General features: G+C 37.7%; 1 protein-coding gene across 1 annotated transcript in view; it reads right to left on the bottom strand.

Moving 5' to 3' along the window:
- LOC129216891 (pyrroline-5-carboxylate reductase 2-like) overlaps positions 1–17,684 on the bottom strand; it is a 46,442-nt gene extending 28,758 nt beyond the window's left edge. The window contains exon 1 of the mRNA XM_054851107.1: positions 17,499–17,684. Within this exon, the coding sequence (XP_054707082.1) occupies positions 17,499–17,565 (67 nt within the window). The 5' untranslated portion in view covers positions 17,566–17,684. The remainder of the gene's footprint in view (positions 1–17,498) is intronic.
- Positions 17,685–21,197: the final 3,513 nt, after the last annotated feature.

Raw genomic sequence — 21,197 nt, 5'->3', positions numbered from 1 at the left:
GTTTAATAAAAGAATAGTTTATAGAACTCTTTTAATTAAAAGCTACACGTAAAATACTTCTTTTTTTTGCAATAGACAGTGTAGAATTAACGGCTCTTCCCGGTAATAATTTGCTAAAAGGAAGAATTATTGCCTTGTCTAAATCGGGAAAAAGCACTCGAAAAATAGCCGACGGTGTGAAGTTTCGCCTTTAACAGTATCCAGATGGGTCAATAGGTATTATTTGCTCTTAGATAAGTTTACTATTTTTTAGGAATTATTATTATTATTTTATGTAAAGTGTTTGAATAATTTTCAATGTGGTAGGAGAGGAAATTTTAGCAGCAGTAGAGGGCCGCGTGCTTTGAGCCTCATTCTGCACGAAAGTAGTAGTTGTAGCTAATTGTGAACTTTTTTTTTTTTTTTTTGACTTCGTCAAAAATTTAACAAAACATTAATTTGCGTGTTAGATTAAGTTGAGTTTTTGTCTATTCTTAATTATAATTTAAATACCTTTTTTTTCTCTTTATTTTCTCGGTCATTGTCCGTGCATTTCACATTAAAACTATTCTCGCAAGACAAAGATAAAATTCCAATTTTTTTTTTAATAACGTGGAAAAATATCGACAAAAAAAATAGAGTTGTAAAAAATTATTGTTTTTAACTACTAGATGCCTATCTTATTAAATGCATGTTTTTCAGAATCCAATATCTGAATATTCGTCCCCACCTTTAGGACACTGGCACTCTATTTTAACTTTCTGGCCCTATTCTTTAAGCAAACAATGGGCCACATGGACCAACTGCGAGGGCTGAATGCGGCCCGCGTCTCCACTGCGGTTTGGCTGTCCCATTCGATGACTGCAGTGCGTCCTAATAATGAGCACAACAGCCCTGCACCGAACATCTGGTTTAACCGAACAATGAAGCATGTGTCATGTCATTGAAGCCAAGAGTGCCTAAAAACTGGTGGATGAAGAAAATTTATCTCACCAGTGAGATGTCGTAAACATACAGCAGATAAATTTACTTTATCTACCAGTTTATTCGCACTCTTAGTTTCAATGAGGTGACTTCTGCATCCCTCACGCTTAGTTTCGATTCCAGTCTACGAAATCCGTAGGAAGGACGAAAGTGTAGTCTCTGGATAGATTAAACTTATCTGTTCAGTTATGCTTTGTGTAATAGTGCTCTAGGTGCGTCTGCATATAGCCTTACACTATAGGAAATGTTCATTTGCAAGTATATAGTCCGCGAAAAAAAATTAAATAATACGAAGCTTTGTTTGCATGGTGCTAAGTTACAAAATCAGAGAAATGATAAGAAGTCTGATTTCGATTCATCTTGGTTTAAGCTAAAATAACTTTTGTCTTTTTAAATTACGAGTTGGACCACCTCGAATCTCGTTGCTAGAAATAGCATTGGGAAATTACTTTCCTAAATTGCTTTTAAGAGCCATTACATGTTTAGCTAAAACCGCCAATTGTGTTATGATTTTTTAATATTACCACGCATTATGATCTTCCGCATCAAATTTGGATTTGAAACAAATTCTCTTTTTTTTTTTAATTCCAAAAAAGCCGCTAGAACAATTACCGTGTTTGTCCACTGTGTTAATTCATATAACCAAATTTTTACCAAATAAAGTTCGAGTATGAACAGTTTGCTCAATAACGGGTATTTATATTCTCCTGTTTCTGTTTTATTTTTCAGATTGATACTTCGTTCATTTTATGTATATGGAGCAAATTTTCACGGAATAAATAAACCTTGCTTCGCTCGTGTCTCCAATCTATTTAATTCTTCGTGTCTTCCCACGTTGTGCGGTATATTTTTTATATTTTTGTGTGCGATGGCCTAAATTTCTGCCGATGTTCTGCGAAATTAAAAACGCGCAATTCCATTTTACATCAAAAGACTTTCTATTCATTCCAAAATAAACCTGTAACATAGGTACAATACATTTATCAAACATATTCACATCATGATTCTTGGTATAAGATTGGATATTTACATTTTTGTGAGGCTAATTTGTTGAATGATTATATAAGCAATACAATAGGTTCATATTAGAAAAGGCAAAAAGTTCCATTAATTTTAATTTGTCCTTATTCGATTTACTAAACAACGATCTATACGATGAACCAGTCAAACTCAGTCCGTCATTCTTAGGTTAATTCTGATAGACAAAAATCTGTAAATATTTTAACTTTTTTTTCAAAAAAAAAGTTTTTGACCGTAAATCGTTTTTTGGCGCAACATTATCGGCCCAAAAAGTATCGAATTACGAAAAAAAGAGAGAATTTCAAAAAATCATGAACTGAGCTGGATAATCTCGATCTTTTCTTTGTCTACATTCCGTTACTTGATAAGTCGTGACCTTGAAAGAAGCGTTTTCAATGTGGTGACGGTCCCTAAAACGTTTTTCGTTAATAACTCCTGTTCTACTGCACGGAATGCAGTGAAATTTCGTACCCTGGCTGTATTTTGCGGTCTAAACATAATTATGTAGCAAAAAATAGGGGTTCCTATTTGAAAATCAAGAGTTGGTGCTCGTTTTGCTTTGTATATGGTCCCTTATCAAAATTTTACCTATGTAGTTTTAAAGAAGACTTTAAACCAAGTCGGATGACACCTTTCTTTCCTTTCTAGCATGAATAATGGCCGAATAATTAAAAGTGTTTCGTTTTTTTTTTCTATGACTGTACCACTTTGCTTAGATCGTACATGACATTTAAAGTTTGGGGGGGGGGGGGAAAGGTAAAACAAGGAAAAATTGTTTACTGCAGCATAAAAGTATTTAATTTTTTTTAAATCCTATTCAAATGAACTTAAAATTTTTTCTTTAACTTTAAAATTATTTACATTCCTTCGCTGTTTTAAGTTCGCGCATAAGCCGTAAAATTTTCTTAGATTAAACCAAAATTCGACTTTTTTTTAAGCTTATTTGCACATTGCAGTATTTTCTCTTTTGTAGTTTAGTTTTACATTCTTCGCAAAAAAATGTCAATTGTGCAGCTTTAGGCTGGTAATGCAACTATGTTTCATTACATTAACAACCCAGAGCCCGCCTTCTTCGGCAGCATTTCTTCTTCCACCGTGTCCTTTCCATCTACCCAACCCAACAGGAGTGTTATTTACAGTATCCTCATGTATATAATAACGAATGATGGAGTAACGCTCCTGACGTCATGAACAATGAAACATGATAATTTGACAATATTTTTGATAATATATATTCCCCTAAAATGAAATCCTGTATCCGCCCCTGAGTTTAGTATTAGTCATGCATATGAATATGCGCATTTCTTGCAAACTTCTGTCTAGTGTTACAAAAAACCTGTATGTGATGGAGAAAAATTGTTTGCATGTTTGAACTCAGCGCATCATTTTGCGCTAAGATCAGGTATTTTATTCCATGTACAGAAAAAAAAGTTTCTTTTTGTAGACTAGTGTCATCATTTGCTCTGAATGAGACGATTAAACTTTCTCCTCTTCGTGGAGTAAATAGGAAACTTTTGGTAATGTGTAAGAAATTATATGCTCCAAGCAGTTACATTGCGTAACATTTGACAGGGATCCCAAGATTAATAACTCGGGATCTCCATAACTGCATAATGGGGCTTTCCGCGATTGCGTACTGCGCAGATGCATGAGAGCGCCTGGGTTATATGGCTATAGGCAGTTATGAAGGCATGACTGCAAAAAAATCTCCTGACCGAATAGCGGGATAAATTTATGGCATATCTCTTGACCGCTGTTCGGGAAAAAGGGCAAATTGGCTGCCCATCATGTATACTGTTTCCGTGTGTAGAAGAATAAATTAGTTTGTGTGTTGTGAATGAACATAGTCTCTTCAATTCTCTCCCTCTCCAAAAGTTGATACATGGAAAATGTGACAAAGAAGAAGGGGCGAAAATCCTCTTCATAATGAGGTCATCAAATGTGGTTTAATGCATTTTTTTTCTGGTATTAAAGATTTTTTAAAAATTACTTTAAGTAATTGAGGTGGACTGGGGTGCCGTGAGAAAGTTCTAAATATTCAAAGGGTGCTACGATACGAAAAAGTTTGAGAACCCTTGACGTAAACCTTTTCAAATTAAAAAAGAAAACAAGCAAGAGTTTAGGTCCTACTCAGTTAAATTGGACATTGCACTAGCCACCAATCAAAAAAGCAAAGTAGTGAACATAATTCATTTCTGCAATTGAATACATATGCATGCATTATCCAGTCTATCTCTATAATGAACACCCACAAAATCTGATCACTTTTATTCGGTCCCATGAGTGTTAAGAATAAATATTCCACTGTATGTCCAAAAAAAAGTGTTAAATAGGATGCAGTAATAAAGATATACAGTCGGACCTCCATATATCGAAGTAGCAAATTGCCCGAAAAAAATTCGATATATAGAAATTTCGATCTATAGGAACGATCTTATTTTGTCATAAAAATCTCCTAAAACATTAAAATTAAATTTAATTTTCGTGCACGAAACCCAATTTCTATATTATACGAGCATCGGATTAAACGAAAGTTAATAACTGGAAAGTTAACAGAAATTACATTTTTGTACCTTCAAACATCTTCATTCTTCGGCAGTTCAATTTGAGGGGATTTTCGTTTTGACAATATAATCGAGAGACAAGTAAAAAATCAATGTACTTAACTTGAATGATTTTTACTGAAGCTAAAAAGACTAAGATGATAATCAACAGACAAAAGGGATAACTTGAAACTGATTTTACAGTGTTACTGGTTACAACTAAGATTTGAAATAAACTTCAGGGAATTTAAGAACTCCAGAACGGAACAACGACCTATCTATACTCATCCCTCAACCTCAGATTCCTTATGAGTTTCGTAGCAACCTTTAGTGAACATAATGTTCTCCCCTAACCTTCATTTTTCATCAGATAAACAGTCTAAAGCGGAAAAAATCTTCGAATATCTCGAAAAATAATTTCGATATATAGAGATTTTTTCGATGTATAGAAACAATTTTTCTATGTAATGAACATTGAAATTTGCTGGGATTTCGATATATAGAAAGTTTCGATATATGGAGGCTCGACTGTAGATACTAAATATGACTAGGCTTGCCAGACGTCCCGGTTTGACCGGGACAGTCCCCGTTTTCAGGCAAAATCCCGGTGTCCAGTCGGTTTACTTCAAGTCCCGGAAAAAGATAAATTTGATTAGATGACCAAAAAAAGTGTAAAAATAATTATCTGTGAAGGGATTATTTTGGATAATTACTTTGTCATTTGAAACGTAAACTTGTAAAATTATATCGAATCAGCTTGTGAGAATTTTTACATCATTAAAACCGAAAAAGACTTTCCAAAAAAAACGTCTTGGCGAATGAAAAATGCGTCTAAATATTGTTCAAGTTTTTACTCTTCATTCAAAGTATTTCTTCTTACTAAAGTAACTAATAAATATTTGCAGGTAAGAAATAAAATTTTTTTTTAAATTTATCTGCTTGTGTCATTAAATATTACAGTTGGTTTAGACTCGTAATTAGTATATACTCATAGAATTAAGAATGAACTACCCTCTAAACCACGCTAAAAACCAGCCAGGAGTGTGTTCCCTTCAGGGGTGTCTGTGATCCGAAAGCTCCAACAAATTTTGGGCTGACAACACATTTTGAAGCTGATAAAGTGAAAAGAAAATAATAATAAATAATAATGATAATAAATAATAGTTTATTTTCATTTTTTTTTTTTTTGCATATTTCAAAACTTTTTACGGAGCGGGGGGGGGGGGGATTCCGGTGTCCCGGTTGAACGATTCAGAAATCTAGCAAGTCTATATATGACCAACTTTTACACTTATCATTAAGATTAGATTTACGGCGTATACCGTTATGGTATTTTTATTTCTCATAAATTTTAAATGATAAGAAATAGTAATCTGGGAAATTTTGTATTTAGATGAAGTTTCGCTAGTTAAGTTCATCTATAAAAGTGTTTTTCTTGGAAAAAAAAACGTTGTTTTACACAAAAAACTTAGAATTTTTTAAATGTAAAATCTTCTTGAATTAAGCCTTGGAGGAACGCAACGCAGACGATTTGAAACTATGACGACGAAAATTAGCCTCTCTAATAAATATTTAAAACAACGAGCAAGACTTATGTCGAATGTTTTGAAATCTATGGACAAAATTTATTGAAATCTTGGTAGTACAAATGTCGAGAGAGGGCCTCGAGTGCCCTTCCCCCCTCATTATGAGCGTTCATTAATATCTTCTATGAAAAAGAAAGAAAAGTAACGAATACAATATTTATGATTCTTTTAACCAGAAAATTGCGCCTTTATGACTTCGATCTTTTATAAAAATAAAATTATACTAAAATTTTGGCACTTTGTTTAAGCTTATAGTGATCACTTGCGGAACCTCTAGAACATCAAGGAACCCTAGGACTCCGTGGAACTTAGGTTAAAGACTTCTACATCAAGCAATATTTTCTGCTTTACTTATACGAGTATATTTTTTTATTTTTACGGGAAAGTAGGCATGGGGGCGTGCCCAGAAATTTTGGGGCACGTCACAAATGGCTTTGACGTGGAACTTTCCATAAGGTTTACCGCTACGTCCCTATATATTTCACCCCTCATTTTAAAAATCTCGTGCACCCTTCCCGCAGGGGCGGATACAGAAATTTTTGCCAAGGGGGGTCAAGTTTCAATGGCCAACGTGAAAAATTATCAGATAAGCAGGGGCGCTCGAGGGTGGTGGCGCACCTCTCACATGCAATGGAGCCCTATACACCCCCCCCCAAATGGACCTGAACTATTGCAATTTACGACCCTCTCTCCCCATAAATTTTTCAATGGCTCAAACTTAGCCATGAATCATATTTCTTCAAATTTTCATCTTAAGTCATACAGTTCTTTAGGCAGGACTGAGCTGGTCATGTTAGCGTAAGCTCTCAATAGATGAGATTACAGCTATAAAACAGTTAGAAAAGCGCCACACAACACCACCCCACGATATGTGGTTTGAGGTGGAAGAGTGCTCTGAAAAGATGTTAAGCTTATTAGTCATGATTAATTCTTTTGACAATGAACTAAAATCTCAAAATAGCAATAGTCCCGCAAACGAACCCAGGCATTCCTTTGAATTAATATGCGCTGATAAGGAAATACCTTTCAGAATTAAAAAAAAAATGAATTTTGAAATCTTGAATTTAAATTATGTTTTCCGCAATCACGAGTGTGTGTATGTAGGCGTGTGTGTTTGTGTGTGTGTGGGGGGGGGGGTATGTGTGTTTGTGTATAGGGGTATGTGTATCTGTGTTGTGTAGGCATATGTGTTTGTGTCTGTGTGCAGGCATGAATGTGTGGGTAGTTGTGTGTATGTGTTTGTGTGTGACTGTGTTTGTATGTGTATAGGTGTATGTATTTGTGTGTGCGTGTGTGTGTAGTTGTGTGTGTGTGCGGTGTGGTGTAGAATATGGATGCAACCTGGAGACGACTTTCGCTGTAGGAGCAGCATCGTGAGGATAGCCGGTCGATGGTGATGGTGCGGAGGGTTGCGGTGGGAAAATAAAATCAAAGGACATCAAAACAGTCAAATGAAAGCAATAAGCAATCGTGATTGCTCAAAAAAAACATTGATTTTATGTTTTATGTTTTCGGACAAAAAAATAATAGTTTAATAATATTCACTAGAAAATTTTGTCACTGGGGGGGGGGGGGGGGTCAGCTGACCCTTTGACCCTCCCTTGAATCCGCGCTTGCCATCAGGCTCGGGCCCCAATGTGCACGCCCCTGAAAGAGGAATCCCTACAAACAGGGGCCGCGGAGTCTAAAAGTCGGAGGTTTACAATTCCAATAGTCGGGGTCTGCCATTTTCCCTCCAAGTCTGCAACTCTGTGAGTGCTTGCGGCCTCGGAATCGGAGTCAACGGCTCCGAAATTCCTGGAATCGGTCATTTTCCCCCGCAAGTCTGCAACTCTGTGAGTGCTTGCAGCCTCGGAATCGGAGTCAACGGCTCCAAAATTCCTGGAATCGGTCATTTTCCTCCAAGTCTGCAACTCTGTGAGTGCTTGCGGCCTCGGAATCAGAGGTCAACGGCTCCAAAATTCCTGGAGTCGGTCATTTTCCCGCAAGTCTGCAACTCTGTGAGTGCTTGCGGCCTCGGAATCGGAGTCAACGGCTCCGAAATGGCTGGAGTCGGTCATTTTCCCGCAAGTCTGCAACTCTGTGAGTGCTTGCGGCATCGGAATCGGAGGTCAAAGGCTCCAAAATTCCTGGAGTCGGTCATTTTCCCGCAAGTCTGCAACTTTGTGAGTGCTTGCGGCCTCGGAATCGGAGGTCAACGGCTCCAAAATTCCTGGAGTCGGTCATTTTCCCGCAAGTCTGCAACTCTGTGAGGTGCGTGCGGCCTCGGAATCGGAGTCAACGGCTCCGAAATGGCTGGGGTCGGTCATTTTCCCGCAAGTCTGCAACTCTGTGAGTGCTTGCGGCATCGGAATCGGAGTCAAAGGCTCCAAAATTCCTGGAGTCGGTCATTTTCCCCGCAAGTCTGCAACTCTGTGAGTGCTTGCGGCCTAGGAATCGGAGGTCAACGGCTCCAAAATGGCTGGAATCGGTCATTTTCCCGACAGTCAGCAACTCTGTGAGTGCTTGCGGCATCGGAATCGGAGTCAAAGGCTCCAAAATTCCTGGAGTCGGTCATTTTCCCGCAAGTCTGCAACTCTGTGAGTGCTTGCGGCCTCGGAATCGGAGTCAACGGCTCCGAAATGGGCTGGGGTCGGTCATTTTCCCGCAAGTCTGCAACTCTGTGAGTGCTTGCGGCATCGGAATCGGAGTCAAAGGCTCCAAAATTCCTGGAGTCGGTCATTTTCCCGCAAGTCTGCAACTCTGTGAGTGCTTGCGGCCTCGGAATCGGAGTCAACGGCTCCAAAATTCTGGAGTCGGTCATTTTCCCGCAAGTCTGCAACTCTGTGAGTGCTTGCGGCCTCGGAATCGGAGTCAACGGCTCCGAAATGGCTGGGGTCGGTCATTTTCCCGCAAGTCTGCAACTCTGTGAGTGCTTGCGGCATCGGAATCGGAGTCAAAGGCTCCAAAATTCCTGGAGTCGGTCATTTTCCCCGCAAGTCTGCAACCTCTGTGAGTGCTTGCGGCCTCGGAATCGGAGTCAACGGCTCCGAAATGGGCTGGAGTCGGTCATTTTCCCGCAAGGTCTGCAACTCTGTGAGTGCTTGCGGCATCGGAATCGGAGTCAAAGGCTCCAAAATTCCTGGAGTCGGTCATTTTCCCGCAAGTCTGCAACTCTGTGAGTGCTTGCGGCCTCGGAATCGGGAGTCAACGGCTCCAAAAATTCCTGGAGTCGGTCATTTTCCCGCAAGTCTGCAACTCTGTGAGTGCTTGCGGCCTCGGAATCGGAGTCAACGGCTCCGAAATGGGCTGGGGTCGGTCATTTTCCCGCAAGTCTGCAACTCTGTGAGTGCTTGCGGCATCGGAATCGGAGTCAAAGGCTCCAAAATTCCTGAGTCGGTCATTTTCCCGCAAGTCTGCAACTCTGTGAGTGCTTGCGGCCTCGAATCGGAGTCACGGCTCCAAAATGGCTGGGGGTCGGTCATTTTCCCGCAAGTCTGCAACTCTGTGAGTGTTTGCGGCATCGGAATCGGAGTCAAAGGCTCCAAAATTCCTGGAGTCGGTCATTTTCCCGCAAGTCTGCAACTCTGTGAGTGCTTGCGGCCTCGGAAATCGGAGTCAACGGCTCCGAAATGGCTGGGGTCGGTCATTTTCCCGCAAGTCTGCAACTCTGTGAGTGCTTGCGGCATCGGAATCGGAGTCAAAGGCTCCAAAATTCCTGGAGTCGGTCATTTCCCCGCAAGGTCCTGCAACTCTGTGAGTGCTTGCGGCCTCGGAATCGGAGGTCAACGGCTCCAAAATTCCTGGAGTCCGGTCATTTTCCCGCAAGTCTGCAACTCTGTGAGTGCTTGCGGCCTCGGAATCGGAGTCAACGGCTCCGAAATGGCTGGGGTCGGTCATTTTCCCCGCAAGTCTGCAACTCTGTGAGTGCTTGCGGCATCGGAATCGGAGTCAAAGGCTCCAAAATTCCTGGAGTCGGTCATTTTCCCGCAAGTCTGCAACTCTGTGAGTGCTTGCGGCATCGGAAATCGGAGTCAACGGCTCCAAAATTCCTGGAGTCGGTCATTTTCCCCTCAAGTCTGCAACTCTGCGAGTGCTTACGGCATCGGAATCGGAGTCAAAGACTCCAAAATTCCTGGAGTCGGTCTTTTCCCCTCAAGTCTGCAACTCTGCGAGTGCTTGCGACATCGGAATCGGAGTCAAACGCTCCAAAATTCCTGGAGCCGAAGTCGGTCTTTTTCCCACCATCTCCTCAGCCCCAGCTAAAAAATAAAAGGTTAAATACGCAATGTGATACTTAATATATAAAATATTTGAGATCATACTATCTCTGTGTTTTATGTTCCATAAAATAGATTCGATTTACGAAACATAAAACTGTCCTTTATTTGTACAACTCATTTTCTCGTCGGCGACTCGCTCTTCTGCAGTATTTGTTGACATTAGAGCAGATGTGACGTAGCTGGGTAGACAACGGAACAGGTGGCGTGAAGCGAAATACAAAAAAATCAACCATGATGTGGAAATGTGAAACATCAACAGTAATTGGCCACTAAAACAAGACTTAGCCAAAAGAGAAATATTTTATTTCACACTTGACAGCTGCTGGTTCCTGGTTGCAGTCATGAATGATTGACTGCAGTGAGGAAGAAAAGTTATCTCCCATGACTTCGGCAAAAGAAAATAATTTTAAATTGAAAAGATGTAATTATTTGAATGTTTTCTTTAGTTGACACGTTTAGAGCATTAATTTTGGAAAATTAAAAATAAAATAAAATAAAAAAAATGAATTTTGACCTCTTGAATTCAAATTATGTTTTTCGCAATCACGAGTGTGTATGTAGGCGTGTGTGTTTGTGTGTGTCGGGGGGGGGATGTGTGTAGGGGGTATGTGTATGTGTGTGTAGGCATGTGTGTTTGGGTGCTGGCATAAGTGTGTGGGTAGTTGTGTGTATAAATGAGTGTATGTTTTTGTGTGTGTGTATTTGTAGGTGTCTGTATGTATGCGTGTGTGTATGTGTATAGGTGTATGTGTGTATGTGTTTGTGTATGTGTGCGTGTGTAGTTGTGTATGTATGCGCGCGTGTGTAGTACATGGATCGCAACCTGGAGACTGATTTCGCTATAGGAGCAGCATCGTGAGGAGTCGGTCGACGGTGATGGTGCGGAGGGTGGCGGTGGGGAAAATAAAATGATAGCACATCAAAACAGTCAAATGAGAACAATAAGCAATCGTAATTGCTCAAAAACTTTCGGAATTTTCAAAATTAAACTTGAATTCTTGAAATTTGGAATTCAAATTATGTTTTTTAGCAATCACGAGTTGCAAGAAGACCCTACTCATTGGTTACTACCCCACTCGCTTTGTTTCTAGAAACGGTTCCTGTCCCCTCCTCTTGGGCGGTTACGTGTGTATATTTGTGTATGTGTAGGCTTGTGTGTGTGCGTAGACTTGTGTGTATGCACGTTGGCGTGTGTGTATGCGTGTGAGTGTGTATGAGCGCGTGTGTGACTAGAACACGGGCGCCACCAAGAGCAGCGGCTACCGGGGACAGTGCTCAGGGCCAGGGGAGCTGCGCCCTGCAGAGTGGGTGGTGGGGTTGAAAAAGGAACCGGACATCAGGGACGGTCAAATGAAAACAATTAGCAATCGTGATATCTTTAAAAAATATATATTTTAAAAAAAATATATTTAAAAAAAAATTAATTTGAATTTTGTCATCTTGAATTCAAATTATGTTTTTCGCAATCACGAGTGTGTGTGTATATGTAAGCGTGTGTGTTTGTGTGTGGGGGGGGGGGTATGTGTGTGTGTGTAGGCATGTGTGTTTGTGTCTGTGTGCAGGCATGAGTGTGGTGGGGGGTAGTTGCATGTGTGTGTAGGCATATGTGTTTGTGTCTGTGTGCAGGCATGAGTGTGTGGGTAGTTGTGTGTGTGTTTGTGTGTGTATGTGTTTGTGTATGTGTATGTGTGTAGGTGTATGTATGTGTGTGTAGGTGTATATATGTATATGTGTGTAGGTGCGTGTATATATGCGTATAAGTGTAGGATATGGACGAAACCTGGAGACGGTTTTCGCTAGAGGTGCAGCATCGTGAGGCCGCCGGTTCGACGGTGATGCTGCGGAGGGTGGCGGTGGGAAAAATGATAGGAACGTCAAAAACAAGTCAAATGAAAGCAATAAGCAATCGTGATTACTCAAAAACATCCACACACTAGCATCCAGTCCCTGGCATCCATTTGAATTTTGACATCTAAAATTCAAATTGCGAATTGCGATACGGCCCTACTCGTCGGGTTTCTAGCTTCTACAAATGCTCCTATCGTAGTCACAAATGAGGTAGTGAGAAGCAAAGGGATGCAAGGTGCAAAATTAAAAATTTGGAGATAACCAGTACAGATGGTAGGTGAACCTCTCTTCCGCCTTGGGGCAAGAGATTGTACTAGTAGCCCTGGTAGGTGCTGTTGTACAGCATGATTTAGAAAGACTTTTCAATGAAAGCCAACCTAGGAGGTTACTTTTAAAAGCGTTTTACTCAAAACTTGTAAATGTTTTACTCAAAACTCCACTTGCATCCCTCTGCCTCAATTGTGAAAAACATAATGGGGTCGTTTCCAAAATATTAAAAGGATTTTTTTCTGAAAGAGCATGCTTAAAAACATAGGATCTGACCATTTTTAAAATAATTTGTTTAAGTTTAATATTTTTAAAAAAATACTTAAATCGTTGCGCTTTCATTGTTTACACTTCTGTCGTGTGACATCACAAATGATGAAATGCCATTCAATGTTGCCATTCACAGAACATAATATTTAATTCGCATCTTTACTCACGTGTATTGGCAACGATAGGGTTGATGGCAAGCGTAGAGCGCAATTTTAATCCGCTGCTGGGTCATTCCATAGTGACTAACGTAACATTCGCAGCTGATTTTCAAACTCTTTTTACTTACACCGGGAGTAAAAATAAAAAAATAAATGTGTTTTGGTTTTATATGCAGATCTAAAATTTACAAGGTGACTATTTTTTATTTCTACCAAGAATTTGAAGCAAAATAAACGCTAGCAGGTTTTTTTTCACCAAAAAAGGCATCGTGACTAACGTAACATTTTTGCAACCCTGAGAAACAATGCTTATGTTACGAGCTAATTTTTTCTGAAACTTACGCAGACATTTAAAGTTGGCCGATATGTTTGTAAGAGGTAAACAATCTATTTTTAAAATCGTACTACAGATTTGTTACAGACGAATCTTTTTTGGCCCCAAATGGTACTTTTCCGAAAAACTGTGTGTGACTAACGTAACGTGACTAACGTAACCATCGAATAACAAGCAATGAATGCATATAAAAAACTTTTTATAATTAATTTCTTGCTCTTATATTACTTTTACACTTTTTAGGAACCTTCTTTGTGTTGTATTATGGTTTTTTCTTTACTTTTTTTGCTATATTAGTGTAAGACATTGAATGGAAGGATTAAGTTCAATTAATTCAATTTGAATGTGCGGAAAAAAAAAACTGCTTTTACAAACTGAATAACATCATTCTTGGTCTAATTAAATCCTAAATATATCTCTTTTAAAAAATTAACTTTTTGCAAGTTGGTAGTTTCACTGAATTCTAGTATTCTGCTGATATACTAGTTATCGTTATAAGAAACTCCGTAGTACTTTTCAATGGCATATTATTTTTTAAGGTTTACTGATTCATCGAACGAATAGTGTTGTGCATCCTTTTGAATTAAAATGTAATATTGAAAAAAAATATTCGAACGTTTTATCAGAATGCATTTTAATTCTCAGCAAATGTTTGAATTTCTAAATGATCATTCTTGCATTTTCTGAAATATATGACAGCAGCGCCTATTGTCCTGTATCATGTAACATCTTCAAAATGTTTTCCAACGAGCAGCCGTTACTTCATTTTAATAATAGGTGGAGATGTATTTTCTAAAAAATAGAGACGTTCTTCTTTGTTAAGACTGTCTTTCTATTATCTTAATTCCTAAGCTTGGATTCTTGTGTTGAATGGACATTCAGCAGAGTACTCATTTTGCTTTACTCACTGTTTTTCTTTTTAAATAATTCTTTAAATTGGAAATATCTTCATAAAGACCTTTAAAAAAGTATTTTTCTAAGTAAACAGAAGGTCTACAATGTAATATTACTGGTATTTTTCACCCTTTATTTTTTAATCAATATAGAATGCCTACATATTCAAAATTGTTCACGAAAATTTACATTAAATTAAATAAATTTTAAATAGCAGTCATTTTTAAAATGTTACGTTAGTCACAGCTCAAATGTTACGTTAGTCACACTATTTATTTTACATCTACTGATAATAAAATGAATATTTTGCACTTTTTAAGTAGATTTGACACAGGTGTAAGAAAATAAAAAGTGCTGTTTGGTTCAATCATCTGGTTTAGTTTTTAAGCAGAAAATTGTACATTTTCGTGACTAACGTAACGTAAATATTTTCAGTGAAATAACCAAACTAATTAAAAGACTTATCTTATAATGCATGCAAAAAGAACAGTCAATTCTATTGGGCCAACATCTATTCATTTAGAATAAACATAGTTCTTTTAAAAATTTGCAAAAATTTTTACATTACACAAGAAAACGTAGACACATATTTTTTGCACATGCTAAGCCTTTTCTACAACCTCGCACGTTTTGAGCCAGAAGAAAAACACCGAATAAAATTTTTGCAAACTGTTATTGGATTTATGTACTAGAAAGTATGCTGAATGAAATGATAGGTCACAATTAAGGCTTTGTGGAAAAAAAAAATTCTGAAGTTGAGGTTGACATTTCTATGGAATGACCCTGCTTGAATATCATAACGTGGAAACATAGTAGAAAGATGCGCCAAATTGCATCATTTGTGACGTCATAAAGGCCACGTCTTGTTTGAAAAATCGGACATTTAAGAAAATTAATATAAAAAAAAAACTGTTGGGAAAATGAAAGTATTTTCTGGGTCCACGTAATTCTTTTTGCTCATTCTATTCATTTCAATGACTAAAAGTAGTACTTTTGACTGAAGGAAACCACGCCATTGGAATTCAGGATGTCAAAATTCAAATGAATGAATGCCGGGGGCTGATGCTGCATGTTGTGCACTGGATTCTGGATGTTGTGTGCTGGGTGCTCTTTTTTGTCTAAAGAGGATTTTGTTAAGTCGAGAGGATCGGGCATAAATAAAGTCGATTCCGGGTGACTTTTGCGAATAGCCGGAGGAGTCAAAGTCAAGAAAGAGCGCCCGCGTACGGAGGCCGGCGGAAATTAAAAAGGATATAGGACATCATTCAGTAGTCAAGTGAAAACAATAAGCAATCACGATTGCTCAAGGAAAATAAAACCCTGTGGAGAGGTTTTTTTCATGCATTAATGTTCTCAAAATTATTGACGTGGGTGACCCGCAGTTAAAATCATTATTCATCTCAATAAATGGCCTTCTGAAATGGTAAAACTCCCGCCTTCGCCTCCATTATCCAAAATCAGTCCAACTCCGACTACACAGCCTTATATGATGATGATTGATTAACTGTCATGTTAATGCTTTTTTTTTTTTTTTTTTGGAAATTTTGTCAGAATAATGTTTTTTACAAAATAAGCCACTCCTATACTTTAAATAGTTCTCGATTATGTTGCACAAATTCAACTTCGAACATGTTATTGAATAGTAGATAACAATTACGTTATAAAACGAGCTGATGTGTGCATCACATGACTTCCTTTTACTCCAATTTAATGTTATTTCCCCATTATTGGCAATTTTAATGTGATTCAACTGCTTACTCTCTAAATATCACCAACACTGAACAAAATAAAACCAAATTTAAAAAAAAAAGAATAAAAATCGCCAAATTTGTCGCCAAGTTGGCGACAAAATTTGGCGACCAAAAGACTGGCGATATATCGCCACGTGTCCAACAAATTATAACACAACTTGAGTTTACATCGAAATTATTAATGATTTCCCCCTAAAAAGGGACAAAAGACCCCTTAGGAACATCCGAATGCAACCAAAAGCGAAGGTGCACAACTAGACCCCACTAGTAGTCTACGTACCAAATATCAACTTTCTAGGACATACCGTTTTTGAGTTATACGAGATACATACACACATACACACATACGCACTTACATACGTACATACGGACGTCACGAGAAATTTCGTTGTAATTAACTCGGGGGTCGTCAAAATGGATATTTCGGGTGTCTGAACGTTACTAGGAATATATCCAAGTGTGATCGGGTCGAAAAAAAAAACTCAACATTCATTTGGGGGTGAGAAAAATGGAAATTAAGGCCGATTTTTGAGTGAAATTTTTTTCGCGAATACAATACTTCCTCTTTTGTAAAAGGAAGTAAAAAAGAAAGCTATATATTTCTTTTACTGAAACTGGTGAAGATCACATGTTAAAATTAGCAATTCTGGAAAGGATTTCGCTGTATTTTAATTTCCGACTGTGAAATCAAGAATGGACTTTTAAATAAATAAATTTAAAAAAAAAAATCACTTATATTGCAAGTGAAAAGGAATAAACTATTCTAATTTATTTGAAAAATTACAATTGCTAAAAAAAGAGCTTCTTATTCGATCTGATTGAGAGCTGAATGTTTAGTTTTTATTTTGGGAAAGGACTTTTCGTCAAGAAGTTTCTACTACACCCCATTTGGGAGAGCCTACTTGTTACTACTCAGGAGCGAAAAAGTTTTTGAGCAATCACGATTGCTTATTGCTTTCATTTGACTGTTTTTGGCCGTCCTATGATTTTATTTTCCCACCGCCACCCTCCGCACCATCACCGTCGACCGGCTCCTCACGATGCTGCTCCTATAGCAAAAGGATTGCGTCCATATACTAAACACACACACTTATACATACACGCACACATAAACACATACTCACACACAAACAGATACACACACACAAACACATAAACACACGCATACATATAGACACCTTCACATACACACACACGCACACATACACACCCAAACACATATACCTAGACACATACACAAACACATGCACACGCGCAAACACATACACACAACTACCCACACATTCATGCCTGTACACAGACACAAACACATATGCCCACATACACTACCCCGCCCCCACACACATTCATACATACAACTATCCACACACTTATGCTAGCACAGAGACACAAACACACATGCCTACACACACATACACATACCCTTACACACAAACACACATACCCCCACACACAAACACACACGCCTACATACACACACTCGTGATTGCGAAAAACAAAATTTGAATTCAAGATGTCAAAATTCAAATTAATTTTTCTTTTTTTTTCTCCTTGCTTTTTTGAGTACTTAATTTTGATCCTTTTAATTAAAACACCACCTACCTCCAGCTATAATCCCCCTAGCCAATGCCTGGGCCATTTTTCCAGCGCCGATGAATCCGACCCTCATGCTGACACGTTTGGAATGTTCGACAAGTGGTTGATCAATCAAAGGATGTTTTATCCTGCCTCCACCTCCACAAACAGCAGCCAACAGCTGGCCATACACCGACCAATCAACAAACCACGTGACAACATAGGGGTCTCTTCACTTTTATCACCGCTGTGGGAAAGAAGGGAGAAACATGTTGGAATTATCGTCTGAAACAAAAGGCCCTGATTACTCAGGGTCAAAGCCTCATCGGTGATAAGGAAAAAAGGAATCTGAACCGGTTTATTAGCAACAGATTGTGGCAGGTAGTACTTGAAAATAGGAATCTTCCGAAAATATACATGATTTTATTCTATTTTGGTTGTTTCTAAAACGCTCTGATAAAACGGAGTTGCCGCAGTAACTGATTGAGTGGCGGGGGGGGGGGGTTGCCGACGCATCAGGGGAAAATTATGATGGTATTATATTTGCATATTCTTGTACTAAATCAACGGTTAGATATTAAAAATGTTAGGAATCAATTTTTTTTTTTTCACACTTAAGGGGAAAATATTGTTTTCACTTACGTTGCGGTGTTGATTTCCGTTTATACAATAAACTCTCTATTATCCGAGGAATGGGGTCGTTACCAAAATTTTAAAAGTGTATTTTTTTTTTCTGAAAGAGCATGTTTTAAAAAAAAAGGATCTGACCATTTTTTATATACTTTGTTTAAGTTTAATATTTTAAAAAAAATACTGAAATCGGTGCGCTTTCAATGTTTACGCTTCTGTCGTGTGACATCACAAATGATGAAATGCCATTCTGTGTTGCCAATATCACAGAACAAAATATTTAAATCACATCTTTACTCACGTGTATTGGCAACGATAGGTTGATAGCAAGCGTAGAGCGCAATTTTAATTCGCTTGTTGATTATCATAACGTGGAACCGTGGTAGAAAGATGCGACAAAATGCATCATTTGTGACGTCATCAAGACCACGCCTTGTTTTCAAAATCGGACATTTTAAAAAAATTATTAAAAAATAACTGTTGGGAAAATGAAAGTATTTTCTGGGTCCATGTTTTTTTTTTTTTTACTCATTCTATCAATTTCAGTGACTAAAAGTAGTACTTTTGACTGAAGGAAACCACCCCATTGGATGGCACAAGTGCCGCGGATAATAAAAATCGCGAATAAACCGCAAAAAAAAAAAAAAAAAAAAAAAAAAAAAACTAAAATGACGGACACATAAGGTAAAAATTGTACTTCCTCAAAAACTTAGCTATATTGGTGCATAATACTTTCTTCAAACAGTGAAAATATATATAATACAGTAAAAATGTTTTGAATTTTTGCACAACAAAACTTAACTTAATTATAGAACAAGTGTATATACGATTAAGAAAGCACAATAAATAAATAAGTAAATAAAACAAAAAATTTTGAAAAAAAAAAAAAAAAAAAATAGAACCGACTTCAAAATTGCTCTAAAAAGTGAAAAATAATTTTATTCTTTAAACACCATCGATTATGCTTTTAAGCATAATTTTTTGGCGCGAAAACAAAACGTAAAATCCAGTGTAACCATGCTTTGTTCATATTTTTTTCAGAAACGCATCCAAAGTTACGAACGAAACATTTATATCGTTATTGAAATATGTTGTCATCAATGCATAATTTATGTGATAGGGAAGAAACTGGGCCTGGTTAAATTTATAGTTGTAGTTGAGTTATGGCTGTGAATGATTGTATCGATCGTTTTTGCGCCAACTTCAAAAATTATGTTTAAAAGCATTATCGATGGTGTTTAAAGAATAAAATTATTTTTCATTTTTTAGAGCAATTTTGAAGTCGGTTCTATTTTTTTTTTTTTTTTTTCAAAATTTTTTTATTTCATTCTTTTTAGTGTAAATGTAGGTATTTCAGAAATAGTAAGAGAGTTACCATCACAAAACTTCACATTATTTTTTTCATAAAAATGCTCCATACTAAAAAAAAACTATAAACAAGCGTTAAACTTTAAACGATTGGCACTAAAAACTTATCTTTGTTCCTCTTTGGAATTAATGTGTAACAATATTTCGGACCAAACCAACGAAATATTAGAAGATGGCCCCTTATTACATTGTTGATCCATTTCAAGAAAATGACTATTATCATATTATTATCTATAAATTTTGTTCAAATATTTCTTTCCAAGACGTAATGATAAAAAAGCTATTAATTTTTTGAAGTTACTTTTTGGTTTTTGTTGTGAGAGTTCTGCATATGATTAAGTTGGTAAAATGGTGAAACTGAGCTATCTACATAAAATGTGTATGTTTCATAATTTGTGTATAACAGTGGTCCCCAACAATGTTTTCAGAAACCAATTTCTAAATATTTGGCTCACAATTTGTAACATTGTCATTAATCGTGCTCTTCGAGTTGCAACATTTCACAAAACAACGGGTAACACGGATCAGCTTCCCAGGCCGGATACGGCACCTGAGCCTTAGGTTGGACACCACTGGTTTATAATATTGTTAGGAATGAAATAAAAAAAGGAACACCCCGGTAACATCATAAATTTTAAAGCTAAACGCGTATAATCATAGTACTGAACTGATCAGTGTGCAGTGTTTCGGAAGGGGGGGGGGGAGCAGCAAGAGGGGTTGAGGTCGAGACTGTCTAGGCTTTAGTGTACATATTATGTACTAACATCGTGCAAAAATTGAGCTTTCTCTTTATTCGCTTTTCTTTTCGCAGCTAATTATTATAGTACTACTCTTGATGGTCTAAATGTTTCGGAGAGAGTGGGGGGGGGGGAGTAAGAGGGGTAGGGGTCGGGACTGTGTGTTTTTTTTTTGGTGTTTCCTTTATTTACTAACGTCCTGCCAAAATTCAGCTTTCCCCTAATTAGTTGCGACACAAAAAGCATATAATCATAGTACTGCTATTGCAATGTTTCGGAGGGGGTGGGGGGAAAGCAAGAGGGGTGGGGGTTGGGACTTTGTGGCTTTTTAGTGTATACTTTATGTACTAACATTCTGCCAAAATTCAGCTTTCCCCTAATTAGTTGCGACATGAAAAACGTATAATCATAGTACTGCTCTTGCAATGTTTCGGAGGGGAGGTGGGGGAGAAAGCAAGAGAGGTGGGGGTTGGGACTTTTTGACTTTTTAGTGTGTACCTTATGTACAAACATCCTGCCAAAATTCAGCTTTCCCCTAATTAGTTGCGACATGAAAAACGTATAATCATAGTACTGCTCTTGCAATGTTTCGGAGGGGGGTGGGGGAGAAAGCAAGAGGGGTGGGGGTCGGGACTTTGTGTTTTTTTAGTGTATACTTTATTTGCTAACATCCTGCAAAAATTCAGCTTTCCCTAAATTAGTTGCGACAAAGCCTATTTTTTTACCTTCATTGACTGGGCTATCAGTAGCAATTGAAGATGATAAAATATCTAATATTGCACTTGGAGCATTAAAATTTCTATTTAAGAGGGAGTTTGGCACAGAAAAGGATAATTTGAAGTTAATACTTATATTATTTACATAGAAATAAATAAGAAAAACATTAAAATATCAGAAAATATACTGACCTAGAATTACCCCGGTGACCCAGAATTACCCCACTAAACTGGGGTATAAATCAGCATACTTTTGTGCTGACTTTTTTAAAAAA

The sequence above is a fragment of the Uloborus diversus genome, chromosome 2 (genome assembly GCF_026930045.1).
Source record: "Uloborus diversus isolate 005 chromosome 2, Udiv.v.3.1, whole genome shotgun sequence".
In the NCBI taxonomy this organism is placed as follows: domain Eukaryota; kingdom Metazoa; phylum Arthropoda; class Arachnida; order Araneae; family Uloboridae; genus Uloborus; species Uloborus diversus.
The sequence above is the reverse complement of the archived record's forward strand: the minus strand, read 5'-3'. Positions and strand labels throughout refer to the sequence as shown.